We start from the raw sequence: 25,049 nt of genomic DNA on the forward strand, positions 1-25,049 counted from the left end.
CTGTACATTACACTGCACACTACTCCACTCTGTGCACTGCCATATGCATCACCTACTGTACACCACTCCAACCTGCACACAGTGTAGTACATTACACTGCACTACTCTGTGCACTGTGTCATATACATCACTTACTGTACATCAGTGTTTCTCAAATCCAGTCCTCAAGCTGGAAACAGCTGTGGTAATTACTAAGGCAGTGAAACTGATCAAATCACCTGTGCAAAATAAATGAAGGCCTAAAAACATAACCTGTTCAGGGTACTTGAGGACTGGAGTTGAGAAACATTGCTGCGCACTACTCCAATCTCCACACTGCTCTGTACAACACGCTGCACACTGCTCCACTCTGCGCACTGTCGTATACATCACTTACTGTACACCACTCCAATCTGCACACTGCTCTGTACAATACACTGTACACTGCCTCACTCCACGCACTGTCGTATACATCACTTACTGTACACCACTCCAATCTGCACACTGCACTGGACAATACACTGCACACTGCTCTACTCTGCGCACTGTCGTATACATCACTTACTGTACACCACTCCAATCTTCACACTGTGCTGTATATTATCCTGCTTGCTACTCCACTGTGTGCACTGCAGTATACATAGCCTACTATACACACCAACACTTTGCACATTGTGCTGTACTTTATAGTACACACTACACTGCTACACCATATTCATTGTGGTCTACATAGCTAACTGCACATTTCTGTATTCTGCAGAATATTCTGTACTTTATACTGCACACCACTTCACTCTGCACACTACTGTATGCAACACTTAACACCATTCCACTCTATACACTTTGATGTATAAATAATCTTTACTGCACATTGTTACACAGAAAAAACATTGCTCCACTCTGAAAACGATGCTGTACATATACCGCACAATGCTTCAAATTTCACATCATGGTGCACATTTTTTTTCTATATTCTGCAAACACTCTGGTGTAGGTTGCTTATTGTGTTGTACACTGTACTATGCACGTATCATGTCACATCGTTCCACTCTGCACATTGTGCTGTACATTATACTATGCATCCCTCTACAATGTGCCTTTCTTACTGTAAACTGCTCCCTCCTGCATACTGTGCTGTATATGCCTTACCACACACCACTCTAGTCTGTACACTTTGCTGTACACTCTGTATTGCACAGAACTCCAAAATGTACACTGTGCTGTACACTCTGTATTGCACAGAACTCCAAAATGTACACTGTGCTGTACATTCTATTTTCTTACAGCCCAACACTTCATACAATACTGTGTGTTAAATATATTGCATTTCCTCATTTCACACACTCTTCTGGTGGTGGTCCTAATATGGCTAATTTGTTTAAGAAGGATGCCTCAGAGATATCTCTACTGTGCATTACATAACCAAAGCATTATTAAATGATAAAATTATTCCCACCGAATCTTGGAAAGAGCTCCAACCAAAAGAGGTTTAAACGCCAGGGAATAGAGGGGCTCTTGTAATACCTAAAGGCCATTGGTCAGAGATCTCTGTGGTTCAATGGATATATTTTGTAGTATGGAAGAAGTTCAGAGGTAGCCAAGCCAGGCCTATTCTAGGCAAAGATTTGTGCGATAGCAAATGTAACAGGACTCATTAGGGTGTAACAGCCTCCATAAATCCCACATTCCCATCTCCTGACATCATTTTCCTAGTAAAGACAAAGTATTCACAGGAGGAGATTGTGGTGGAGGGAATTTATCCTTAATAAGATTAATAAATTTTTTTAAGTTGCCCAAGAAAAGGAACAGGTAGCAGCTCTTTGATAAAGGATGCCAGCAATCGCAGCACCTCAAAGGTGTGTGTGGTGGGGGAGGGTTGATGTAAATATTCACAAGAACCAATTCAAGGTCACAGATCCTGCAAAGCAAAACAATGTATCTGCCAAGTTTGTCCACTGAAATCTGCTCGCAGGTGAACGCAATACCTCATTGGACTACAATAGAGACCACCCTCCCCCAGAATAGGAGGTGTACACTGAGTGAAAGACAGGTTGAACAAATATGCATTTAATGAGGTGTCATGCGTCTCCTATAGGCAGGTCAGGGAAGGATTGAAAATGTTGACATAATAAAATACGTATTTCCTTTTAAGGAAGTCATTCATCCCCCTTACATTCCACAAGATTAGTTTAATCATCTGCCCCATCATAGTCTATGCAAAAGAATGCAATAGTCCTTGTGAGTAAGGCCGGGTTCACGCTACTCCAACACAGAAGTCGGACGACTTCCGATCCGACTTTGCCCTGTGACTACCATGTGACTTCAATGAACAGGATCCGAGTTTGATCCGACCATACCAGGCCCTTTGAGTCTGGTGCGGATTTTGAGGGGAAACCTCATGCCAAAAAAAACAGCTCCCCCCCCCAAAATATTGATGGCATGTGGCCTGGTATGGTCCAGGAAAGGGGGGGGGGGGCGCTCGCTCATTCTGACCTGCCAGGATACATGCTCGTTTTTTGTTTTTGCCATTTTTTTGGTGTGGGGTTTCCCCTCAAAATCCATACCAAACCAAAGGGGAGGTTCCACTTCAAGATCCCCAGAGCACAAATCACATGCCACAAGTCGGATCAGTTAAGATGATGCTCCGACTTGAATGGGCTGAAATCGTGCCCAAGTCAGACCAAAGTAGTGCAGGAACCTATTTCAAAGTCAGACCAACAAAAGTCGGATTTTGACATGTCATGTGACTTGTGCTCTTGAAATCGGAGCGTATGTGGGACCAGTGTGAACCGGCCCTAAGAAAGAAGTCCTCCAAAATCCAGGGATGTTTCCATAGATAAGTGTCCAGTAGTTTCCAGGATCCCCCCTGAGCAACGTGGAATGTCTGCACTGGGACAGAAGAGAAGCAAAACAAAAACGTATGCCTAAAAGGAACAGAACACGAAACAACTACTCCAAGCCATGAAAAAACAAACAGCTTCTCGCAGGGGGCAATGAGAGGAGGTCCATAAACTGGGGACATTTTAAAACCTTTTCAAGCCTAACAGGATATGTACCCAGCTGGGCACTGGCAGCAGGTTGAATATGAGTATGTTTGAGACCTCCACACCTGAAGAATGAACCCAGCAGTCATTGCGAACAGGAAAAAAACAAGGCAAATGTATACAACATATGGGGTGTGGCCCACAGTGGTAAGGGGAAGAATGCAGTCAATGAAAGGCAACCAGCAGTGGCTCAAACCATCAGCCTCAGGTACGATAATGGTGGTGAAGCCACTTAGTAAGATTCAAAGAATTGTACTCTGCCATGCCACAAAACCCACAAGCAGGCGGGATACACCATCAAGTAGTGATATAAGTGTGATAATCTATATTTTTTTTGTAGCCACTGATGTTTTCTTCTGCACAGAGTTTCTACTTTCTTTCTATTTAGGGCATGACCGTGTCATCTTGGTCGATAGTATCCATTCCTGCATCCTGACCATTTTACAAAACAATCGCACATCCACTTGCCATCTTATGTTTATGGCAACATTTATGCTATGTATAGGTGGTGTTAAAAGCAACTACTAAAAAAATTCTCAAAGCTCATCAGCAAGACAAAGTCATTGTACCCCAGTAGGAATTGAATGCAGCAGATGCTACATTCCATTGACAATTCTATCTATATTTAGAATGCATTAAAATCCAAGTTAATAAAATTGATTTATGTGTTTAAAGCAGGAAGGCAGCTTTGAAATATTGTTCGATAAAGTATTCTTTGATACTGTATATATAACATGGGATTTTTATGTACTTTTATCTCAGATTGGGTAGATTGTACTATAATGTATGTAGTGTAGCTCAAGAGTAGCACACTGCATTCACTTTTTGCCCAGAATTGGTCTTTAAAAAATGTTTTTACAAATTTAAAAGAATGGGTATCAGGATCAGATCTCTGAGAATACAGGATAATGGGGCCATGTGTGATGAAAGTAGCAGGAGTGGAGGGATTGAAAGATTGAACAAAGCAGAGATTTTAATGAGGAGGGAGAGGTGAAAGATGGGGCTGAAAGATCAGAGGGCAGTAGGCTTGGCATAATAACAGCAGATGACTGTAATGCCGCATACACACGGTTGGAATTTCGGCCAGCAAAAGACAGATGAGAGCTTTTCGTCGGAAAATGCGACCGTGTGTATCAGAATTTTGCTGGCTGAATTTCCGCCAACAAAAGATTGAGAGCAGGTTCTCAATTTTTCAGACGGAAAAAGTTTCTAACGAAAATTCCGATCGTGTGTATGCAATTCCGACGTGCAAAAACTCACACATGCTCAGATTCAACTATGAAACAGAAGCTATTGGCTACTGGGTATTGAACTTCCTTTTTCTAGTCCCGTCATACATGTTACCTTCACCGCGTTCTTGACGGACGGAATTTGGTGTGACCGTGTGTATGCAAGACACCTTGAGCGAAATCCTGTCGGAATTCCGTCGGGAAAACCATCAGCGTTTTTTCCGACCTAAATTACGATCGTGTGTACACAGCATAAGCGAAAGAAGATCAGAGGAGGAGAACAAAACGTATGAGAACATACCAAGGAGAAGGGTCCCTGTGATGAAGCATTAGGGGTACTTGATGGTACATGAATAGTAAGTAGAGCATGAACACAAGTGCAGCATGTGAGAACAGATCATAGACAGGAATGGGGAGTTATAAAGTAGCAGGAGCAGATCCCAAACAGCTGATGAGTAGGAGAAGGATGAAGCAGAACCCTAAACAGAAGAAATAAAGCATATAAAGACATGAAGGATCTGCTGTTCATTCTTCCAGTGGCCAGGAACGTCATGTACATCAAGTACTTTCTGTGTTTGTATGGAGTGGAGGTGTAGTTTTCTACACCAGGCATCACACACTGAAATATAGTGGATAGGGCTAAGCACTACTGGGGGACTAGCACATTAAAAAAAATGTATTGAGCATTTCACTTGTTTCCATGGAATCGGTGCCTTTGAAGCCAGGAGTGGTGCGAACATGACTAAAGTGTCATTGATAAAATGTACTTTTGTCTACAACAGCCTGATGTACTACTAAATCAAGGTTTGACACTCAGTACTTTCATACTTAAAGTGGAACTTTAGTCAGAAAATTAAATCCTGCTAAATCACTTCAGGCTGGCCCCTTTTGCAGGTATAGCTATGTAAACATTAACCACTTAAAGTGTTTGTTAACCCCCCCCAAAATGCAGATCCTGGTCCCTTAAAGCAGATTAGACAGCAAAGCGCTTGTGTCGTGTAATCTGCCCCCCTCTAAACTGTAAAAAAAAAACCCTGAACTTGCCACTTCCTGTATGCCACCTCTAAACAAATCACAAAATAAGGGCTGCTCCACCCTGATCATCGTGGTCTGATTACATACCTGCATCATACGTATCTGTCCTCTCTGCTCTCCTCTCTCCCCGCTCACCCCCTCCTTCCTGCCTGTCATACCCCTCTGTGTCTGTCTGCGGCCTGGCCCCGACCCCAGCCGCTATTCTTGTAAAATAAAATCCAAAATTTTTCACTGCCAGACCCTCTATTAGAGGCTGATATAGCACACTATGTCAGTAGTTTTCAAAAACTAGTGTTCTAAATACCTAATTTGAGCTGTCTTCAGGCCGGTCACGTGACTTTACAGCTCTGATAGACGGCTTCTGCAGAGAAGATGAGCGGCCACGTGATCTCCCCGGCTGGCGTCAGAGGGAGATCATGGCCCCTCCCACAGAAGCAATCCATCGGAGCTGTAAAGCGTCCGCAAGTGATGTGACCGGCCTGAAGACAGCTAAAATTAGATATTTAGAACACTTTTTTTTTTTTTTTTACTTTTTTAAGACTTACGTATATGTTCGCTTCTGCACGCATGCTAGGCGGGACAGGGCGCTTTAAAATTTATTTTTTATTGATTATATCCTTTATTTTTTATTTTTGCACTGTCTTTTGAAAAAAAAAAATTGGCTCACTTTTATTCCTATTACAACGAATCCTGACAGGACCTCTTAAATGTGAGATCTGGGGTCAAAAAGACCTTGGATCTTAAATTGACACTAAAATGCAATAAAATGCAATAAATAAAATAAATGTCATTTTAAAAAAAAGCATTGAAGCATTGGGTGATAGTGACATTTGACATCGCTTCCACCCTCCAATTTTATGGAGCTGAGTGAGAGCCATCTTTCCCTCACTCGGCATCCAAGCAGTGAGGGGAGCGGACGTGACCAGAGTGTGGCAGGAGGGGGGAGGGGGCCCTCTCCCGCCACAGAGAGAAGTGATCTCATGGCAAACCTGCCACAGAGACCACTTTTATCTTAATTTAAAATATGCATGCTGTTCCTGGAAATAAGTTATGGCAGCTATCTGAGGCTGAGGCTTTCCTTTCTCACCAAAGCTTAGCGACCTGCAAGGAGCTGAAAGTCTGTATGAGCCCACCTCATAAATGGAGAATGGAAAGATAGCACAGGTGGCTGCAGGCAAGAGCGAGCGGGGCCGGGTAAGTGCCATTTACCTACTATGGGGGCTGGCGCTAGATTAAGAAGTAATCCCTAGTAAACCCCCATGCTCTTACTTCCTGGGGATGGGGGCCTGCAGCCATGATACAGGGGCCAGGAAGAGTGACTGTTGGTTGTTCCCTCTTCTCTTGCAGATTCCCCAAGCAGAGCACAGAAGGTCTCTGACAAACCACCTTCTACATCTGCTAGCACTAGTGCCAGTAAAAAGTGCGGTAACTGCAGGGAAAGATTGTCTAAATCTCACACAAAGCCATATTGTTATAGGTATATTAACAAACTGGCTGGAAAAGAGGCCTCAGGATTAATGAAAGATTTTCTTAAATCTGTTCAAGAAAATGTTGGTCACTATTCAGTCTTTCCACACCTCTGTACCCACACCTCAGGTGGTAGACTCAGAGAAACTCACCCCTAAAGTGGGTAATGGACCTGGCCTCCCCTCTTCCTTTTGAAAAAAGTTTAAATCCCAGAAGAGGTGTGTGGGTATGCTACTAGGGCAGTGCACACAGCCTAACTTGGCAGCTCCCTAGTTGGGACAGCAACTTGGAAGGGGGTGATTTTTGGCCACTAACCTTTTCTCGTGCGACCTTGGGGGAAAAGCAAACCCTGTGGCAAAGGGAAAGACAACAGTGGTAAATACTGGGGTGCACCGAATGGGTTTTTTGGTGCTGAAACCAATACTGAAAATGAAAAATACACTAGGCCGAAAACCAAAACCGATACCGAAACTTATTTTTATAAAAATATTTTTATACAGGAGATTGTCAGAGACTGGGGACATGGTACAGGAGATGGTCAGAGAATTAGAGACTGGGGACATGGTCCCAGAGATGGTCAGAGATTGCGGACATAGTACAGGAGATGATCAGAGACTGAGAACATGGTACAGGAGATGGTCAGAGACATGATACAAGAGATCAATGCAGCCTCACCAGTGTCCCCAGTGCAGCCAGCCAGTGTCCCCAGTGCAGCCAGCCAGTGTCCCCAGTGCAGCCAGCCAGTGTCCCCAGTGCAGCCAGCCAGTGTTCCTATTGTAGCCAGCAAGTGTCCCCATTGCAGCCAGTGTGTCCCCATTGCAGCCAGCCTGTGAAGGGAAGAGAGAGGAGAGCCTCCTCTGCCGCCTGGTTGTTTCGAGCGGCAGGAACATCACAGCTTTCATTTCAATAGCTGTGTGTTCTCCACCATGCGCTGTCACATACAGCCCCTCCCCCTTGTCCAATCCTGGGACAGGTGATCTGTCTTTCAAAGTTCCCTGGACAAGGGGGAGAGGCTGTATGTGAGGGCACGTGGTGGGCAACACAGCTATTGAAATGAAAGCAGTGATGTTCCCGGCGCTGTAATCAACTAGGCGGCGGAGGCAGCTCTCCTGCGCTATAGGACACCCCCTATGATGGGCAGCACCAGGGGCGGGGGCAAAGCCCCGCCCATCCCCTCCCATTTTCTGCTCCATTATCGGCCATTTTTCTCTTTCAGCAAATTGCCGAAAAGGCAATTTTCGGCCGATATATAGGGTGCATCCCTAGTGAGTACTTGACTTTGTTCCCTTGGGAGATTAACAACTGAATCCCCACTGGCAGCCTGGTGGTTTCTGGACATTGAGATAGGACTCCCTCCCTCAATACAGGGTGCTGATATCCCAGAAGCTTTAGCTAGACCAATGTCCATAGCTCCCTTTTACCTCAGGGAATGCTGTGGCTATTGCAACATTTAGTTGCCAGCCTCTCACTATAAATTCATCAATAAGGATAGATCTAGTGAAGAGTTGAGACCTGTTAGACGCAAATGGTCTCTTATAGGCTATTTTTGCCAGTAAACATGTTACACATTCCTAAAGGGTTAATTAAAGGGATGTGAAGTGGTCTGCAGGTACCTGGTAATTCCAGGAGTAATAGCAAAAATTTCCCCTGGTCAGCAATTCACACCAAATAATCTGAATATAGTAGGCCAGCTGCTATGAATCTGGCATGTAGCTACAAGAGGGTTCATTTAGAGGTTGTTGGCTTTTAACAGCCTGCCACCTAGGGGACACAGCAAGGGGTACCCTTGTGAACATATTCTCTTTGTGGGGGTTGCTTGGCATGTGTAACATCTTATCAAGCTCCAACTTATTAATTCCTCCTTACACTGCAGTTATATCTGTAGGTGTGTAAGAGTTAATCGGGACCTTTGTGGTTTGGGATACAGCTCAGCTCACCCTTTGGATGAATTAGAAGCATAAATTATTATCCTGCAACCCTTAATTGACGGGTTCTGGTGCAAACCTCTATGCAAGAGCTACATATACTAACCTGTATCTAATGATTGCTCTTTAAGCCCTACAGGTGTCTGCCTCCAGGCTAAGATTATAACCACCTCTTCTTGAAGCTGGCTTAATTAATCTCTAGGTCTGTGTTCATTAAGATCTTAGATACTTGGGAGGCTTGAACTCTTTTACCTGCGTAATAAAAGTGTGTGTGTGGCTAACTGCACCTCTTAATACTTTGACAGTGGTAGACCAACAGCTATTACTACTGTGGGGTATTCACACACCTTAGACCTCGTACACATGGCACGAAAATCAGAAGGGAAAAGTCTAAAGAACGAGCTGTCTGCGGATTTTCGGATCATTAGTACGGTGCATTCGACAGACGATTTGGATTTGACTTTTACATCAGACAAAAGCTGGATGTGCAGGCTATAAATTTTTTGTGTGATGTGAACTCAGCATCTGATTTTCGAATGGTCAGTACAGAAATCCGTCACACAAAAGTACAAACACGCATGCTCGGAATCAAGGAACGACCGGGAAAAGTTTGGTCTTGTTGTAAACTACTGTTCATAATCCAGAATTAACATTCATGACGCAGCAATTAATGAAATGTCAAAATTCTCATCATCATTAATGCGATAATAATGAAGCTGCTTTGCATGTAGTTATGCTAAACTTATTTTAAAAGGCATTTGTTTTGTCCAATCTGAAAATCATGAATCATTGCTCACCAAACTTCTACTAACATGAAATTAGCAGAAGTGGCCCAAACTTCCTCTTTATACTCTTGTAGTTCACAATGCTTGTGTTTGTCAAACGACAATTTGCGTATAGTTAGTATGCTAGACAAAATCCTGCACACGCCCTTTCGACAAAAATCAGATGATCGGCCGTCCAACAATTAGACTGTGTGTGCGAGGCTTTAAACTTCCATTATTTGGAACTACCCGGCTTCCCCTCTGGTGGTTGAAGGTTTAGTATATAGAGTCCAGGCTATGCCTGTGGTAGATTTTGCCCTTTGCTGGGCAGTTGAATATATCATGACTCTGACTTCATGCTTTGTCTGGTTGTACATCAGAAAAACGCAATGTGGAAGTTATTTGTGTCTTTTCTGGTTGTCTTGCTGCTCATCAGAAATACAAAACAGTAAGTGATACTGTAGTTTGTTGTTAATCAGAAAATGAAAAGCATTAAGGTTATTAGTGACATTTCTTTTGATCATCATAAGACAACCTGTTGCTATTTAAAAATGCACAGCATTAAAATTTGCTAGTGCCATTTTTGTTATAGGACTGCATGCTGTTGCTAAGAAAAAAATGCACAGTATTTAAAGTCGTTAGCGACATTTCTGTCAGTCTTAGGACTGGACCCTGTTGCTAATCAGAAATACACAGTTTAAAGTTGCTAGTGACATTTTTGTTGGTCATATGACTATACGATGTTGCTAATCAAAAATGCACAGCTTTTAAAGTTGTTAGCGACTTTTCTGTCGGTCTTAGGACTGTACCCTGTTGCTAACCAAATGCACGGAATTGAAGTTTGACGGTGTCTTTTCTGTTATGACCGCACCGTGTTACTAATCAGAAAGGCAAAACACTGAGAAGGTACCTTTTCTGTTTTCATATTAGTTATACAACTGTACCTTGTTGAGCATCAGCAATACGCAGCACTAAAGTTCATGTCCTTCTGTTTTTATATTGCTTTTCTTGCCACACTTCAGAAATACACAGCACTAGAAGTTTCTGTGTCTTTTCTGTTTTTTACATTTGGCTGCACATCAGAATATGCAACAGTGAAGACTGTTTGCGTCTTTCCTATTTATATTTATTATATAGCCATACCTTGTTGCACTTTTGAAATTCACGACACTGAAGGTCATGTTGTGTAATTTCTGTGATGGTCCATCTAACTGTACTTCAGAAATACACAACATAGTTGTCTATGGTCTTTATATTTGTGATATTATTTCAGATCTTATTTTCCCATGAACATGGAAGGGGCCAGGAGTTTTGGCTGCAGAAAAGTTAGAAAATTCAGTCCCTTACATTCAGGTATGCCTGAGGCATTCCCTGTGCTTGTAACCCGGTAGGGTTACATAGTTACTAAGGTTGAATAAAGACACCAGTTCATCCAGTTAAACCTGAGTGAGTGTCCACAATTGTCCCTATCCCTGTACATTGCACACTCACATCGGTCCCTACCCTCAAGGAGCCCACAATCCAAGGTCTCCATTCATATACTAGGGCCAATTTTGGACAGAAGCCAATTAACCTACCTGCATGTCTTTGGAGTGTAGGAGGAAACCGGAGCACCCAAAGGAAACCCATGCAGGCACAGGGAGAACATGCAAACTCCAGGCAGATTGTTTCGTGGTTGGGATTTGAACCAGTGACCCTTTTTACTGCTAGGCGAGAGTGTTAGCCACTACACCACTGTGCCACCAATGACACTGGAAGAAGGTTATAAAATCACCTTTTTTAGTAAGAACTTTGGTTCATAGGAGTATTACCTGAATATGCAGTATGAGAAATTATCTGGTCCATATACCTAACTCAATAGGTGTACAGTTCTATATGTATTCTTCAAAGCAGAACTGGTCGTAGCAGATCAATGTGAGTGTAATGCCCCTGCTCTATACTTAACCTCCTGTAGTAGGGTTCTGCTTAATGTATGCCTCATTAATACCAAAAGGCACCCAATGGTGTTGGCGTGGATTATGGTTTCAGACATCAGATAGGATACTTGATATTTACTGAATAGGTATAATCTGGTGTTTACCAAGCTCCCTTACGCTTAATTTTAATGCATTTGCAGTCAGGGGTATAGGGAGTCTGTGTATATAAAGCACCTTTACAGCTGACATGCCAGCATTTAGATGTGAAGGAAGTCATAAGGTTGGTGTGCTTGGGCACATACCTGTCCAGCTTTCTAAGCTACTTCTAAGTACTGTATGTATGTGCTACACATTTCCTTTAAACATGGCAAAGAAAGTTATTAACCATTGCGGATATGTTTCTCTTTTTTGTATGTTCTCTAATGTCTGACTTTCAGACTTGGTTTTTGACTGTGAACTTCTCTATTTGAAAGGTGTTAGCCATCACCTAAACAGGAAATAACATGAACAGCAGTACAAAAACAGCAGTTGTAACGTTTACCTTGTCTGCTGGAAATAGTTTTTTTTCATGCTATCTGTGTCTCTGTAAGGAAAATCTCTAACTTCTTGTCTCTGAGGCAGGAATGGGGATATACCTCCTAAGTACATTGTAAGCAGGGATATGGGGTTCTACATTAATTGTGAAAGTTCAGTACCCCCCTTTGTTACCACCCAGACAAATACCAATAAGACTGAAATCGTCTTCCAGTAAATGACTGATCTCCGAGTGCAAAAAGTTGAAGATATCCAGTAATATGTAGGAAAGTGAACTTTGTCTCACAGTTGCATATACCTTTTTATATTATTGTTAATATTGTTAACTCCTTGAATGCCTAGTCTACGACCACCAGAACTGCCACCGCAGTGAGAATAACCTTCTTGATCTCCTTCAGTCTGGATGTCACTCTCAACACTCCAAAGTAACCATTCACCTAAAACTCGCAAAAGGACTTTCCTGTACTCTTGCTCTTGGACCTCTCTGCTGCCTTTGATAATTTTGACCACCTCCCCCCATCCAAAAACTCCACAGCTTTGTTCTCACTGACTGCACTCATTCATTGGTTCTAATCTTACCTATCTCACCACACCTTCATTGTTACTTAAAATTGTACATCCTCCTTCTATTCCTTTTTCTTTTGGGATCCCCCAGGATTCTGTCATTGACCCTCTCTTATTCTCAATCTACTCTTCCTCCCTGGGTCAGCTGATAGGTACTGAAAGTAAGGGTAAATCCAAAAATCTTCCAATGGGGACACATGTTCTGACAAGAGAGTGGCATATCATCCATGAGTGTAATCTGTGCAGTGCGCACAGGCCCAAATGGAGAGGGGGCCCAATGTGCCCTCTCACATTGCACAACATGGGAAGATGTTGGTTCTCCATCTTTCTTGATGGAGAAAGCTGAGTGGCCACAACGCAACAGCTGGCAGCTACCATCTATGCTATGTAACCAGCAGAGGCTACTGTAGCGCCGGCTGTTTTTTTAACATCTGTCATCTGGAAAGGAAGGCATGTTTCATCTGATCCTCTCCCCCTGCCACTCCCCTGGCACACATACTCCTCTACATCACAAGAACTAGAGCTGCAGCAAAGATTCATGTAGCAGCGTAGTGCTTGTGATTAGACATGTGCAGAAGTGAAAAATGTGTTTCGTTTTGGATAGATTTGTTATGTTACTAATTTTGTTTTGTTTCGTTTTGGAATTTATTTTATTTTAGTTTGTTTCAGTTGATTTAATTTAATTTATAAATTTTCTAATGAATTCCACATTTTCAGAATGATTCAAATTCAGATTGGTTGAAAAACTATTGACCGATTTGAATTCTGTGTGTAGAATAGCTGGTTGTTTTATCGACAGGGCCAAGAAGCTGTCCGCGGCGTCCTTAACAATTAATAACTCATAAGCTGCCTGTGGGCTTCCCCACTGACAGCTGAGATGTAAACAAAGAATGCTGGCATTGAAAAATGCAGGAAAAAAACAGTGTGGCGCACCCCCCCCCCCCCTCCCCAGTCCACGGCAGGCCCTTTGGGTCGAATATGGATTTTAAAATGGAGTGTTACTCTCCCAATCAACATTGAATATTTTCAATCCTTATGCTACCAGCATTAGTAAATAGATAGGAAAGTTATGAGACGCAGATGGCTAAAGAAAAACTGAAAGCCCCAGCATTAGCCCTGTTACATATTGCAATCAATTTTCTGGGACATCATTGTGCATTTATTATTTTCTGCAAAAATAATATCATGAGACTTTGGAAGTCTACCGTTGTCCCCAGCATCTTGGAAACTGTGCTCTATGGAAAGTATTATCCATGGGAATTATTTTGTATTTTTTTTGACCAAATGGTCCCAGCAGTTAATCGATCCTAAATGCAATACATTGTTTTAAATGTATCTTCATCATCAGGAAAAAAATCACAGTTAAATGCTTGGTTACTACTACTCTTTCCCCTGTTCTTCCCTTCTACTTGTAGCTGCAGCCACTTTCTTTTCCCCTGTTTTCCCACTGTTCCATGTTAAATGTCATAACTGGGGATTTTACACAATCAATAGGAGTTTACCCTACACCTATACTCTAACACATATATTCTTTTACTATGTATGCCTAATGTACACTAACCAATGCTACAATTGTTATCTCAATAGTCGAAAATTGTAAAATATGTTTGTCTCATTTCCTTTACTACTGTTATTGACATGTCCAATAAAGAACCAATAAAGAAATATTGAAACATAAGATAAAACTCACAGTGGTTTTAACCATACGCTATCAAAAATGGAAAAATACAATCCCTTTAGATATATTATAATGGTACTGCATAGTATAAAACGGATGACTAATTATATATAGCACTACTTTATGTTGTGGGCTGTATTATGTAACAAGTACAGGATGCAATAAACAAGTAATTATTTCCTGGGGAGGCGATCCATCCAATCTCTTGATTACAGAAGTAATAACGCACTTCTGTGTTAAAACTATGTGGAGGAAAACATCTCATAATAGTGGTGGGTCAGAAGGCCATTAGCATCAGTAGTCTTTAAATGAGCCAATTATTTTTTCTTGTACACAACTTAACCTATGTACCGTGGGCGAGGCATCCTGATTCTTCTTTTGCTAATAGATTTGCGATTGAAAAATTAACATTAGACTGAAGCACCATAATTATAAATAAGGTTATTTAATCAAAATTTGTACATCCGTCTTTTTTTATTTTATTTTGCCATCCAGCTCTGAAAGCATTTAACCCTCCTACATAATGTAGAACTACAATTTAATTTAAAAACTCTATATGTTGTGCCCCATCACCATCCCTTGTAGAAAAAATATGAATAGGACAATTTACTTCGGCCCTGCAGAAATGATCCTATTCGATTTGGTCTGGTACATTGTTAACTAGAGCTGAAGGGTAATGTTGACTTTTTCCGCTGTGTTTTGCAGGGTAGGTTTGATTTTGATTGCTGTGTGACAAGATAGGACATTTGAACTTTATATTATGCTAAAATGGGAAATTATAATTTTTGACGCTTTGCATCTGCACTGTAAATGTCTTAGGCACGTTTACAATGCGTGTGGCACATTTCAATAGAAGTGAATGGAGGCAGTTGCAAAGGGGCAACACCTGCCAAACTCTGCAAGCAGTGTTATGTTTGCCTCGCCTCAATGTGAAGCAACGCTAACACTGCAGTATGAACAGCTCCATCCGCTACCTATTGTAAAAATTCCATGTGGCATTGATAGGCATTCGGGAATCATTAAAAGCACGACCCAACCGCCTATTTTCAACGCTTGTGTGAAAGAGCCCTTACTGCTACTTAAAACAATCCTACAGTAATGACAACCCTACTTGTCCTGTCATGTTAGACTAGGAGCTTTCTGGCCAGAAAAAAACATCTGGGCCTGACAATGGAGAAAACAAAAATCTGCGATGTAGAATTGGCTTTCTCTGTGTTTATATTTCTTACACCATCCATCACTCCCGGGCACAGAACTTCATTTAGCGGTAAGGAAAAACAGGCCTCTTGGATGAATAATAAAGATGGTGATCAAGGCCAGGATTAGCATAAAATATTTGTTGATATTTTCTCATTTCTGTTCTGCTCATATTTTATTAAAGAAATGCTGTGATGCAGAATATACCTCACTCAACCAAAATAATTTGTGAACAAGGCAATGGGGGTTATTTACGAAAGGCAAATGCACTTTGCACTGCAAGTGCATTTGGAAGTGCAGTTGCTGTAAATCTAAGATCTGAAATGAGTGGAAGCTCTGCTGATTTTATCATCCAATCATGTGCAAGCTAAAATACTGTTTTTTATTTTCCTTGCATGTCCCCCTCAGATCTACAGCGACTTTACTTCCAAGTGCACTTGCAGTGCAAAATGGAGTTTCCTTTAGTAAATAACCCTCCATGCATTGATGAATAAGTCAATGAAAAACTGTTGGCAGGTAGATACCGTTTTCTTTATCTCTTGGGCGTTCCAAATACAGTCTTCACCCATTACTTTCTTGCTTTGCACCTAAATACTGTTACAGTCTCCATTCTTTAAAATAAATGAAAATCTCAGTGGAAGATTAAAGAAGAACTCTAGGAAATATTTTAAATGTGCTAAATTACAAATATTTCAGTGTATTGAAGTGGACCTCAGGCTGATCACTTTGTTTTCTTTACCCTTTATACTTTTATTGAGCACTAATTGTATAGCTCTTGCTATACTTCAGGCCCCCCTGACAGCGGACTTGTGGCTCTCCGCAAGCTGCACTGCTCATCCCTTCTTTTCTCTGTCCAATCACTAAGTGACTTGTATTCTGTAAATGGGTTCACAATATACAAAGTGTTCTATGCCTGAACAACAGGAGAGGAGGGGCAGGCAAATAAAAGGTTAGCTGCTGTGTAGGAGACCGAAAGGTCGCCTGTTGGAGTACTGGAAGTATAGCTGGAGCTATGCTATCAGTGATCAATAAAAGTGTGAACAGTAAAGAAAATATGGCAATCCAGCAGGTGGTGTACACCGTAATACACTTAGCTATTTGTAATCTACACATTTTAAATAAACATTTTTTTTTTTTTAGTTCTTAATGACTTCTTTAGCATTGGTTGCAAAAGGTACACAATCCTGAAACTCAATGCTAATATTTCTCCCCACTTATAAGATGATTCAATGCTCCTCCATGTAACAAAAACGAAAACTTTTGGGTATAACAAAATATAAGGTGTCGGTACCAGCCAAAATATTAGTATGTTGTAGAGCTGCACGATTCTGGCCAAAATGAGAATCATAATATTTTTGCTTCAAATAAAAAGATCACGATTCGCTCACGATTCTCGCAACATAAAATCTTTCACATTATACAAAAAAAGGGATAACTTTACTGTTTTTTTTTTATTTTTTTATTAAAATATTTTTTCCCAAAAAAATTGCATTTGAAAGACTGCTGCGCAAATACAGTGTGACAAAATATTGCAACAACCACAATTTTATTCTCTAGGGTGTCTTCTAAAAAAATATGTTTGGAGGTTCTAAGTAATTTTCTAGCAAAAAAAAAAAAGATTTTTTATGTAGACACCCTAGAGAATAAAATTGTGGTTGTTGCAATATTTTATGTCACACTGTATTTGCGCAACGGTCTTTCAAATGCAATTTTTTAAAAAAAAACGTATTTTAATAAAAAAATAAAAATAAATAAAAAACAGTAAAGTTAGCCCTTTTTTTTTATAATGTGAAAGATTTTACGTGACATAACTTTTTTCACTTACACACAATGTCTAATCCATTGACAAATTGTTACAATGTTTATACTTAGGTTCAACTGATAAAGAATATTTTGATTCTTGGCAGATTTCCCAGTTTTTCTCTGCATATCTTTTGACAGCTGTGGCTCCAGAAGAGCAGAGAGAATTCTTTGCATAGAAAGAACTGTGAAACACTTTTGTCAAGATGGCGATAATGATTCTTGACGATTAATTGTGTGGCTCTAGTATGTTGTCAACAAAGAATATTACACCTGTATTATTTCTTGCTACAAGTGCGTGTGAAGTATTTAGTGCATTTGAAGAATAGTGCTATAAATCAGTGTTTGCATGTAATCGGGAGGCTTATCTAAGTTCTATACTGTATTTAAGTGTCAGAGCACTCACTTTGGATGTTGCAGTTTTTTGGTGGTTGTGAAAAAAATTGAAATTTCTAACAATACATCCCTGGAGGACTGGTGGTTAAGACTTCTCTTAAGGCTTGCACAGTTACAGTAAATAATTTTGTAGTTTATTTTTTATTTAAAAGAATACAATAGGAGCATTGGGAACACCCCAAGGTAAATAAGAACACATAAAAAGCAGACTTGATATTCTGGTGAGAATGAATGCATGAAAGGTCTTTTAATGATACAGCAAGCACTAGAACCCTAACATAATAACATATTTACCAAAATTCTACTCAAGATGTCCTCTCACAATAAGCCCTGCAATGCTAACAATATTGTTTTAAATCAAGTGTATCCTTTCATTTCTGTATGAAAACATTATTCAATAAGACTGTGCAAAGATATAAAGTGCCGTAAGCCCTTGCTGCCAAACAGATGTTGGTACACTAATGCTAGATCAGCAAATATTATTGCTGGTTGGTTGTTATGGGTTACTGCATTTTGCTGTTTCTCTTATTGAATAAGCCATTATGATTGCAACTCTTGAATAGTAATAAATATGTCTTTTCTTTTCTTTCTTTTTAGGTGTCCTGCTTTCACATCACAATGATGTCAGTCCCCCTCCTGTGGCTGGCGTTTCCCCTGCCAGAGATAGGGAAGTGATACCAGATATTAGGCACGATGAGGAAGAAAGTTTGAAGGAGGAGCCTTTAACTATCTCAGAGCAGATGTATAACCCAAGTGCTAGCTTGCTGCCTACACCAGTAGACGAGGGCATTGAGATGCTTTTTAATAGTTCCCCCAGACCAGAGAGCGACAGAGACGATGTTGATTCATTTGAGGAGTTTGATGCAGATGAACATGCATTTTTGATTGCAGAGGAGGAAGAGCTGAAGGAAGCCAGGAAAGCCCTAAGTGTAAGCTACAATTTCCTAATGGGAAACATGCAGCTGAATGCCTTCCTGAAGAGCTTCTCCCGACTTGTTTTGGTGGCATTGGGGTTGCTTTTGGTGCTTCTTCCTCTTCTTCTCGTCTTGCTGGAATCGGACATTGACATTTCCTTTCTTCACGAAATCCGTCAAACACCAGAATTTGAGCAGTTCCACAACGAGTACTACTGTCCACTTAGGAAGTGGCTGGCATGCAAGATCAGTTCGGCACTTAACGTCGCCAACAGCTCATAAATTATTGCAATATTAACATCTGAGGGTTATATTCAAATCTTTATTCTCCCCGCCATATCAAAGAGGTATTTTTCCTCTTAAAGGGGTTATGTAAACTGCTACCAAAATGAAGAAAGTACATTGTAATAATGATTGATTTTTTTTGCTTTTTTACTGTATAGTGGGGTTATTATGTATATATTCTTAGATGCTGACATGGTGTGTTTTGTCCTTGATTTTTGGCAGTTCTGGTTGGTTCATTTTGGATATAAACCTCAGATTATTGTCCCCCCAAGTCCTTCCATGTCATAGAGAAGCGGAACATATCACACAAGTGTGGTCTAGGTGTCTCTGGCAGTGGAAGAAATAACCGATGCCTATACAAGCAACATTTTTGCTGGTTTTATTTTCTTAACTTTTTATGTGTTTCAATATTTTGGTAAATTTGTAGTAAAGAAATATGTCTTCTTAACTTATGTAATTGTACAGAGCAAAAAGATTAATGCACAAAAGCATGTTAAGGAAAAATATTTTTTATTGTTTGTCGGTATATTTTTTTTCTAAAATGGATTTGTTTCAATGTCTCATTTTTCCAAAACACATAAGTTACACAATACATTCAGAAGGTTTACATTAATATACTTGAGATGATTGCATTAAAAACGCAAACAATTTGTAGATTATTTACTTATTTATTGATATATTTATAGGTTACATTAAGCCTATTATATACCCAGATTAAATTAAGTTAAAATTGTGGCAGAAGTGTAAGAGATCAGTTTTTCTACATGGCAACCAATTAAAATGTGGCTGAACCTTTTTTTATTGCAAATTGTTGGGTTTGCCTGAAAAAGTTATGCTTTGCATTATGGGTGTCTTTTCCCAATACAGGCATACCCCACTTTTAAGTACACAATGGGGTTTATTTACTAAAGCTGGAAAGTGCAAAATCAGGCTCACTGCTGCATAGAAACCAATGAGCTTCCATTGGTTTCTACGCAGCAGTGAGCCTGATTTTGCACTTTCCAGCTTTAGTAAATAAACCTCATTGTGTACTTAAAAGTGGGGTATGCCTGTATCTCATCTGTTTTTAGAAGGCAGAAGTTGAAAAAGAGACAGCATGAGATCTTAGAAAACTAAGACATGTGGACCTATTCTGTAGGACAAAGCGTAATTTGCAAAGTACAGTACTATATAACTATCAAAGGTAGCCAGTAAGGCAGACAAACAGAAAACAAATTTTTGCTATGGGTTAGTGCACTGTGCAAGTTTTCTTGCTCTCTGATTGGCTTTACTGTCCAGGTAAGTCCTCTTTCTGCAAGTGAACACCATTGCATGATGAGCAGTGGCATAGAAGCACAGTAACAAATGGATCAACCCTTATTGGGCCCATTGCCCTGGGAGCCCAATTCAAGACTGTCTATATACATTAGGTGTTATTGCTGTGACACTGGAGCACAAAAAGATGGCGATAGATATCAGAAAAGCAACAGGGTATACACTGCAGCTCCTAGGGACTGTGGGGACAAGGGGGTTGATTTATTAAGGCTTTTTACTTTACAAGGGAATTTTCCCTTTGTTTAATTAATGGGATGAGGCTCTGCTGGCTTCCATCATCCAATCATCTGCAAGGAAAAATATATATTTTTAAATTTTCTGCACATGATTGGGTATTCTTTGCAAAGTGAATTTTCACCACCTTCTCTAAGCGAAGGAAAAATTCTCTTGCAAAGTGAAAATCTATTAAGGTTAACTCCTCATATTGGCATTTTTTTAATGGCTTTATGGAGAAGTACAGATGCAATTATTAAGCAGCGCTGCTTGAAATGAGATTCATCGTCGGTATATGTAACCCATCATAATGGCAGGGGCACATATAAAGACAAGTCTTGGTGAAAGTCCATACATGCATATTCTTTGCAAAGTAAGAAAATCAATTTCTAATTGTACTAAGCCATCGGGCAGCATTAGCCGGTCGAAGGGTCATGACTGAAAAAGCTCTGCCAACCAGCTCCCAATCAGCCCTCTCAGCCAAAGGTTGAGAGCGCTGACCGGAGTGTTCTGGTGGGGGGGGGGGGGGGGGGTTGGGGAAAGATCACTAGCACAGCAGAGGAGATCGCTGTACTAACATTGGATATTTAGTATAACGGCTACAACCTGACTCTCAGTTTTATTTCATTCAACCCGCTGGGTCGAACGAAAAATAACTAGCAGTGTGTACGAGGCTTAAGGCAGCCTGTTCATTATGCATGAGCTTCCAATCCACCAAGAAACCAATCAGCTTCCAATTTTTTGTCAAATTGACAAAATTAGAAGCCGATTGGTTACCATGCACAGCTGCACCACATTTTGCACTCTCCAGTTTTAGTAAATCAACCCCTATTTGTCTACAACAGAAAACGCATGAAGAGGACCATGACATCAGTTAGGCCACGTCTTGTTTATTTAGGAAGGTATCTCAGAGTTAGGACTCTATAGGATTTTATATGAAATATTTTTCAAATTGTGGATTGTATTTGAAATAATTCTCGACAATCATGGTGAAGTTGAACAATTTATTAGCCAATGTGCTAAGGAAAGGAAACAAAACATATTTTTTTATCTTTTATATTTTGGTTTATGATATGCAAGACATATCAATATGCCCTGAATAACATTGATAGACTGTTTTAGAGTGTTGCCTTAACTGCAGTGGGTACCATTGGCCGTACTTTATTCATGGTTACCCACAGGTCAACATCATAACTTCCTATATTATCAAACGCCATCGCCAAACAAAACCAATATTTTAGCTTTAGGTAGCTTGACTTGCCTACTATTTCTCAAATTACTTATTTGTCATTGCAAAATAAATTCACAACAATCGTGAATTTATTGGTTTACGAAATGGGTAGGGAATGTTCACAAAGCGAATTTAACTTCAATGGCCCAATGATGTGCAAGAAAAATTCCTATTGTCCTTTTTTATTCCCCTGCACATGATTGGGCATTCAAATTTATGAGTATATTCCCTGCTTCCTTAGTAAATCAACTCCAGAACAGTTGCATGATGGTGGGCACAGCTGGGAACCTGGATAGCAAGAGCTTTCAGCAAGTGAGGAGGTTGAATGCACTCCAACAGATGGAAAGTCCAACAAAGTTTGTTGCAAATAATCCATAGTCCAAAACCTCACAGCTCAAAACAGGCAGGGGACATAGATGCTAATGCATTTAATGTAATGTACACTTAGTCATAAGTTATGGCATAATTATGAGTTAAGGCATAGTTATAACTAAGCGCATATCGCATGAAACACATTAACGTCTATGTTTCCTACCTGTTTTGAGCTGTGATGTTTTGTATTATTTACAATAAACTTGATTGGACTTTCCATCTATTGGAGTGCAGTCAATCTCCTTACACATATTCAAGTACCTATGGCTGAAAACCGGACCTGCACCTTATGGAATGGATCAGGGGCTAATGTACTGAGTGGGCAGACCTTAAGTGGTGTCTGTATATCACTTTAGCTTTCAGCAAGATATGCAAGAAGCTGGAGTAATCGTCAAATATTAACATTGGCCTTTAAAAGTATATTATGTAAATTATTATCCTAGGAGAATGTGTGGGTTAGTAATAGGCATGTTTAATGTTTACATGACATTGCTCTTTTCAGTATTTTTACTAGTAAATCTTTATAGTCAAGCAATGTGACAGATAAGCACTGTAGCACTCCGGTGACATGCATCCACAGTTCTGACCTACCATAGCTGTGACCTTTTGGTGGAGTTTTCTTTTTTTTGGGGGGGGGGGGAGGGAATATGACCAACAGAAAGTAATTAATGACCAAACAATGCACATTTGGGACATTTCTAATGTTGAAATCACACTAATTGCCATGATACGTTAAGAAGCTCTCCATCCAAAGTATGACCATGGTTGAATTTGGTCATTTCTACCAATACATGATGTTAGTTAATACAGTTTTCATTTACTTACAATTTACTTTATGTTCAAATTCTTACAACAAGCAGAGGCCATTTGCAATTGAAGGGGAAGAATAAGAGAGTGTTGTTGTCATGACTGATTTTGTATACCCCACCCATCTAACATGCAACATTTTCTAGGAATGAAAACTTCCATTAAGCATAGAAGGTGCTTTTTCTAACTTATTATAAACTTTGATTTATTCATTCTTCTTTGGGCACATTCATGTTTATGTATATGGTATTTTTTGTTCCTCGCACATGAAAGAATATGCATTATTATGAGAGAAAAACAAAATTGCACATGTTGCAGTTTTTTACACAAGCACTTGATATTCTAGTATAGTAGAGTGATTTCATAAAAGTGTAAATGTTAGTCATTTGGTTTGATTGAGAGAACATACAATTTCCCGTATGTAGCTGAACAGGATAGAATCCAACAAGCTGAAGAAAAGTCACACCTTTATTAAATCATCTACACAATGACTTCTTTCTCCAGCATATATCTGGCCTTATTTATCAACATGTCTCAAATAAGAACTGTTTGCTTTGTCCCATCACCACCAATCAGATTCTTATGTTCACTCTACTGTTGTTTTCCAGTTTACATGGTTTCTGGCCATGTGGCAATAAAGACAATATTAAGTTGAGGAGATGCATTAATAAATAAGGCCCTATTAGTTTGCTTTGAAGGGCTTAGCTTATAGATCAGCCTTAGATTTTATTGTGACTATACATTTACAACTGCATTTTTGGTGACTTGTATGTAGTTAAATATTGTAAATTCTGGAACAGTTGCTGTGGGTATCCACTGCTGGTGAACTCAGTCTGCCAGCATGATCTGGAAACCCCTTGCTGATGTAGCTACGTATTTTCCTTTCATCAAGAGAGATCTACGTCTTCGTTTTGTAAAATCTCATATTGTTTAAATGTACATTTGATTTCATTAGTATAAATCAGAGCTATAGAATAGCTTTTTTTCATTTTTTTTTTCTGTAACATACATTCAATGACATAAAAATCAGGTATTTAAATAACCTGCCAGTCTAATTTTATTATTATGCAATCTACTGACTATGACTATCACAAATGCTAATATACAGTACTTTATATGGTAAATTGGTAAAATATGAAAAAAAAAAATCAATTGTTTTGTTTTATTTGGTTTGGTTTTGCACATTAGAGAGGATATACAAATTTATGCAAGCCAAGCCTCTAAATAGAAATTCCACCATAACCTATTAAGTGGAATTGGTTGGGGTGGTAAATGTAGTATAAATGGTACTCACCTATGTCTAATCTGTTTATTATGTGTGATGTCTGTAGTATGTGCTTCCAACCTCCTCTGAGTTATAGGTTTCTGCACAGGTATCTAGAGGGCAGAGGAGTAGACAGGCTACGGGTCTTGGAAATTTCAAGGATTTAGACTGAAGAAACAGAGCACAGAATTTGGGCATTAACACGAGTGCAATTAGCAAACTATACTTACCTCCTCCAGCTTTACCAATCGCTATTATGATTTAGCATGTTTACATGTTACTTTAACTGATAGAATTTTTCAAATATATATATACAGGCTAAGGGCTTTGCATAAAATGTACCCACATTAATAAATCACCCCTTTAAAAAAAACGAATGTACTTCTTAGGTTATATATTATGCTTACATCTAAATATTTACAAACCTCAATTAATAGGGTTCTAACAACCTAAATTGCTGAGCAGGATATTTAAATGCATAATTTCTTTTAAAGCATTCTTGCTGTGTACATGCAATGTACTTTATATCTGTTAACGTGTTATTAAATAGGACACATGAAGAATAAAAATCACAGCGGGTTAAAGCAAGTGTAAAAATCATCATTAAAGAAGGTGGACGATTTCTATGTATGTGACACAAAAGTAAATAGGTAAAGGTTAGACTCGTTTGGAAAGTGTGACTTTATAGATATGTGGGCACTTTATCAAGTTTCTCCCAGCTATCAAAACAAAGACCTGAAAGAAATGACTATGCAGAGCTGCACCAGATTCAGTGTGAACCCATTTCCTAAGTGTCTGGTTGATGAGCTCAATCTAGTGACTTTCAGTTACCAGATATTAGAAAAAAGAAATTTAGCCGCAAACAGCAATTTTTAGTCATGCATTTTACAGTTTGGCATCAGTTCCTTAGCCCACGTTCAGTCACTACTGTTTTGACACGCGATTTGACATGTCAAATCACCAGCTATTGCTGGCAAGGGCACCGTCCAAATTACTCGGACCATTTCTCAAATGACTTATTATTATACCGAAAAGTGCTTGACTTTACAGACTAGGGAGCTAAACCCTACTCATCCACCATTCCCCTGTCCAAAGAAAGTTACATTTGTATTGTTGATTGG

At 39.8% G+C, this 25,049-nt stretch overlaps 1 protein-coding gene across 2 annotated transcripts in view; it reads left to right on the forward strand.

Annotated features, from left to right (window-relative positions):
* The window catches only part of FRMD3 (FERM domain containing 3), a 300,454-nt gene extending 281,073 nt beyond the window's left edge, over positions 1-19,381 (forward strand). For both annotated transcript variants that reach the window (XM_077474871.1, XM_077474872.1), the window contains one exon: positions 18,126-19,381. In XM_077474871.1, the coding sequence (XP_077330997.1) occupies positions 18,126-18,724 (599 nt within the window). In that variant the 3' untranslated portion in view covers positions 18,725-19,381. The remainder of the gene's footprint in view (positions 1-18,125) is intronic.
* Positions 19,382-25,049: the final 5,668 nt, after the last annotated feature.

Source organism: Lithobates pipiens, unplaced genomic scaffold, assembly GCF_037356315.1.
Source record: "Lithobates pipiens isolate NorthernLeopardFrog02 unplaced genomic scaffold, aLitPip1_a1.2 Scaffold_13, whole genome shotgun sequence".
Taxonomy (NCBI): domain Eukaryota; kingdom Metazoa; phylum Chordata; class Amphibia; order Anura; family Ranidae; genus Lithobates; species Lithobates pipiens.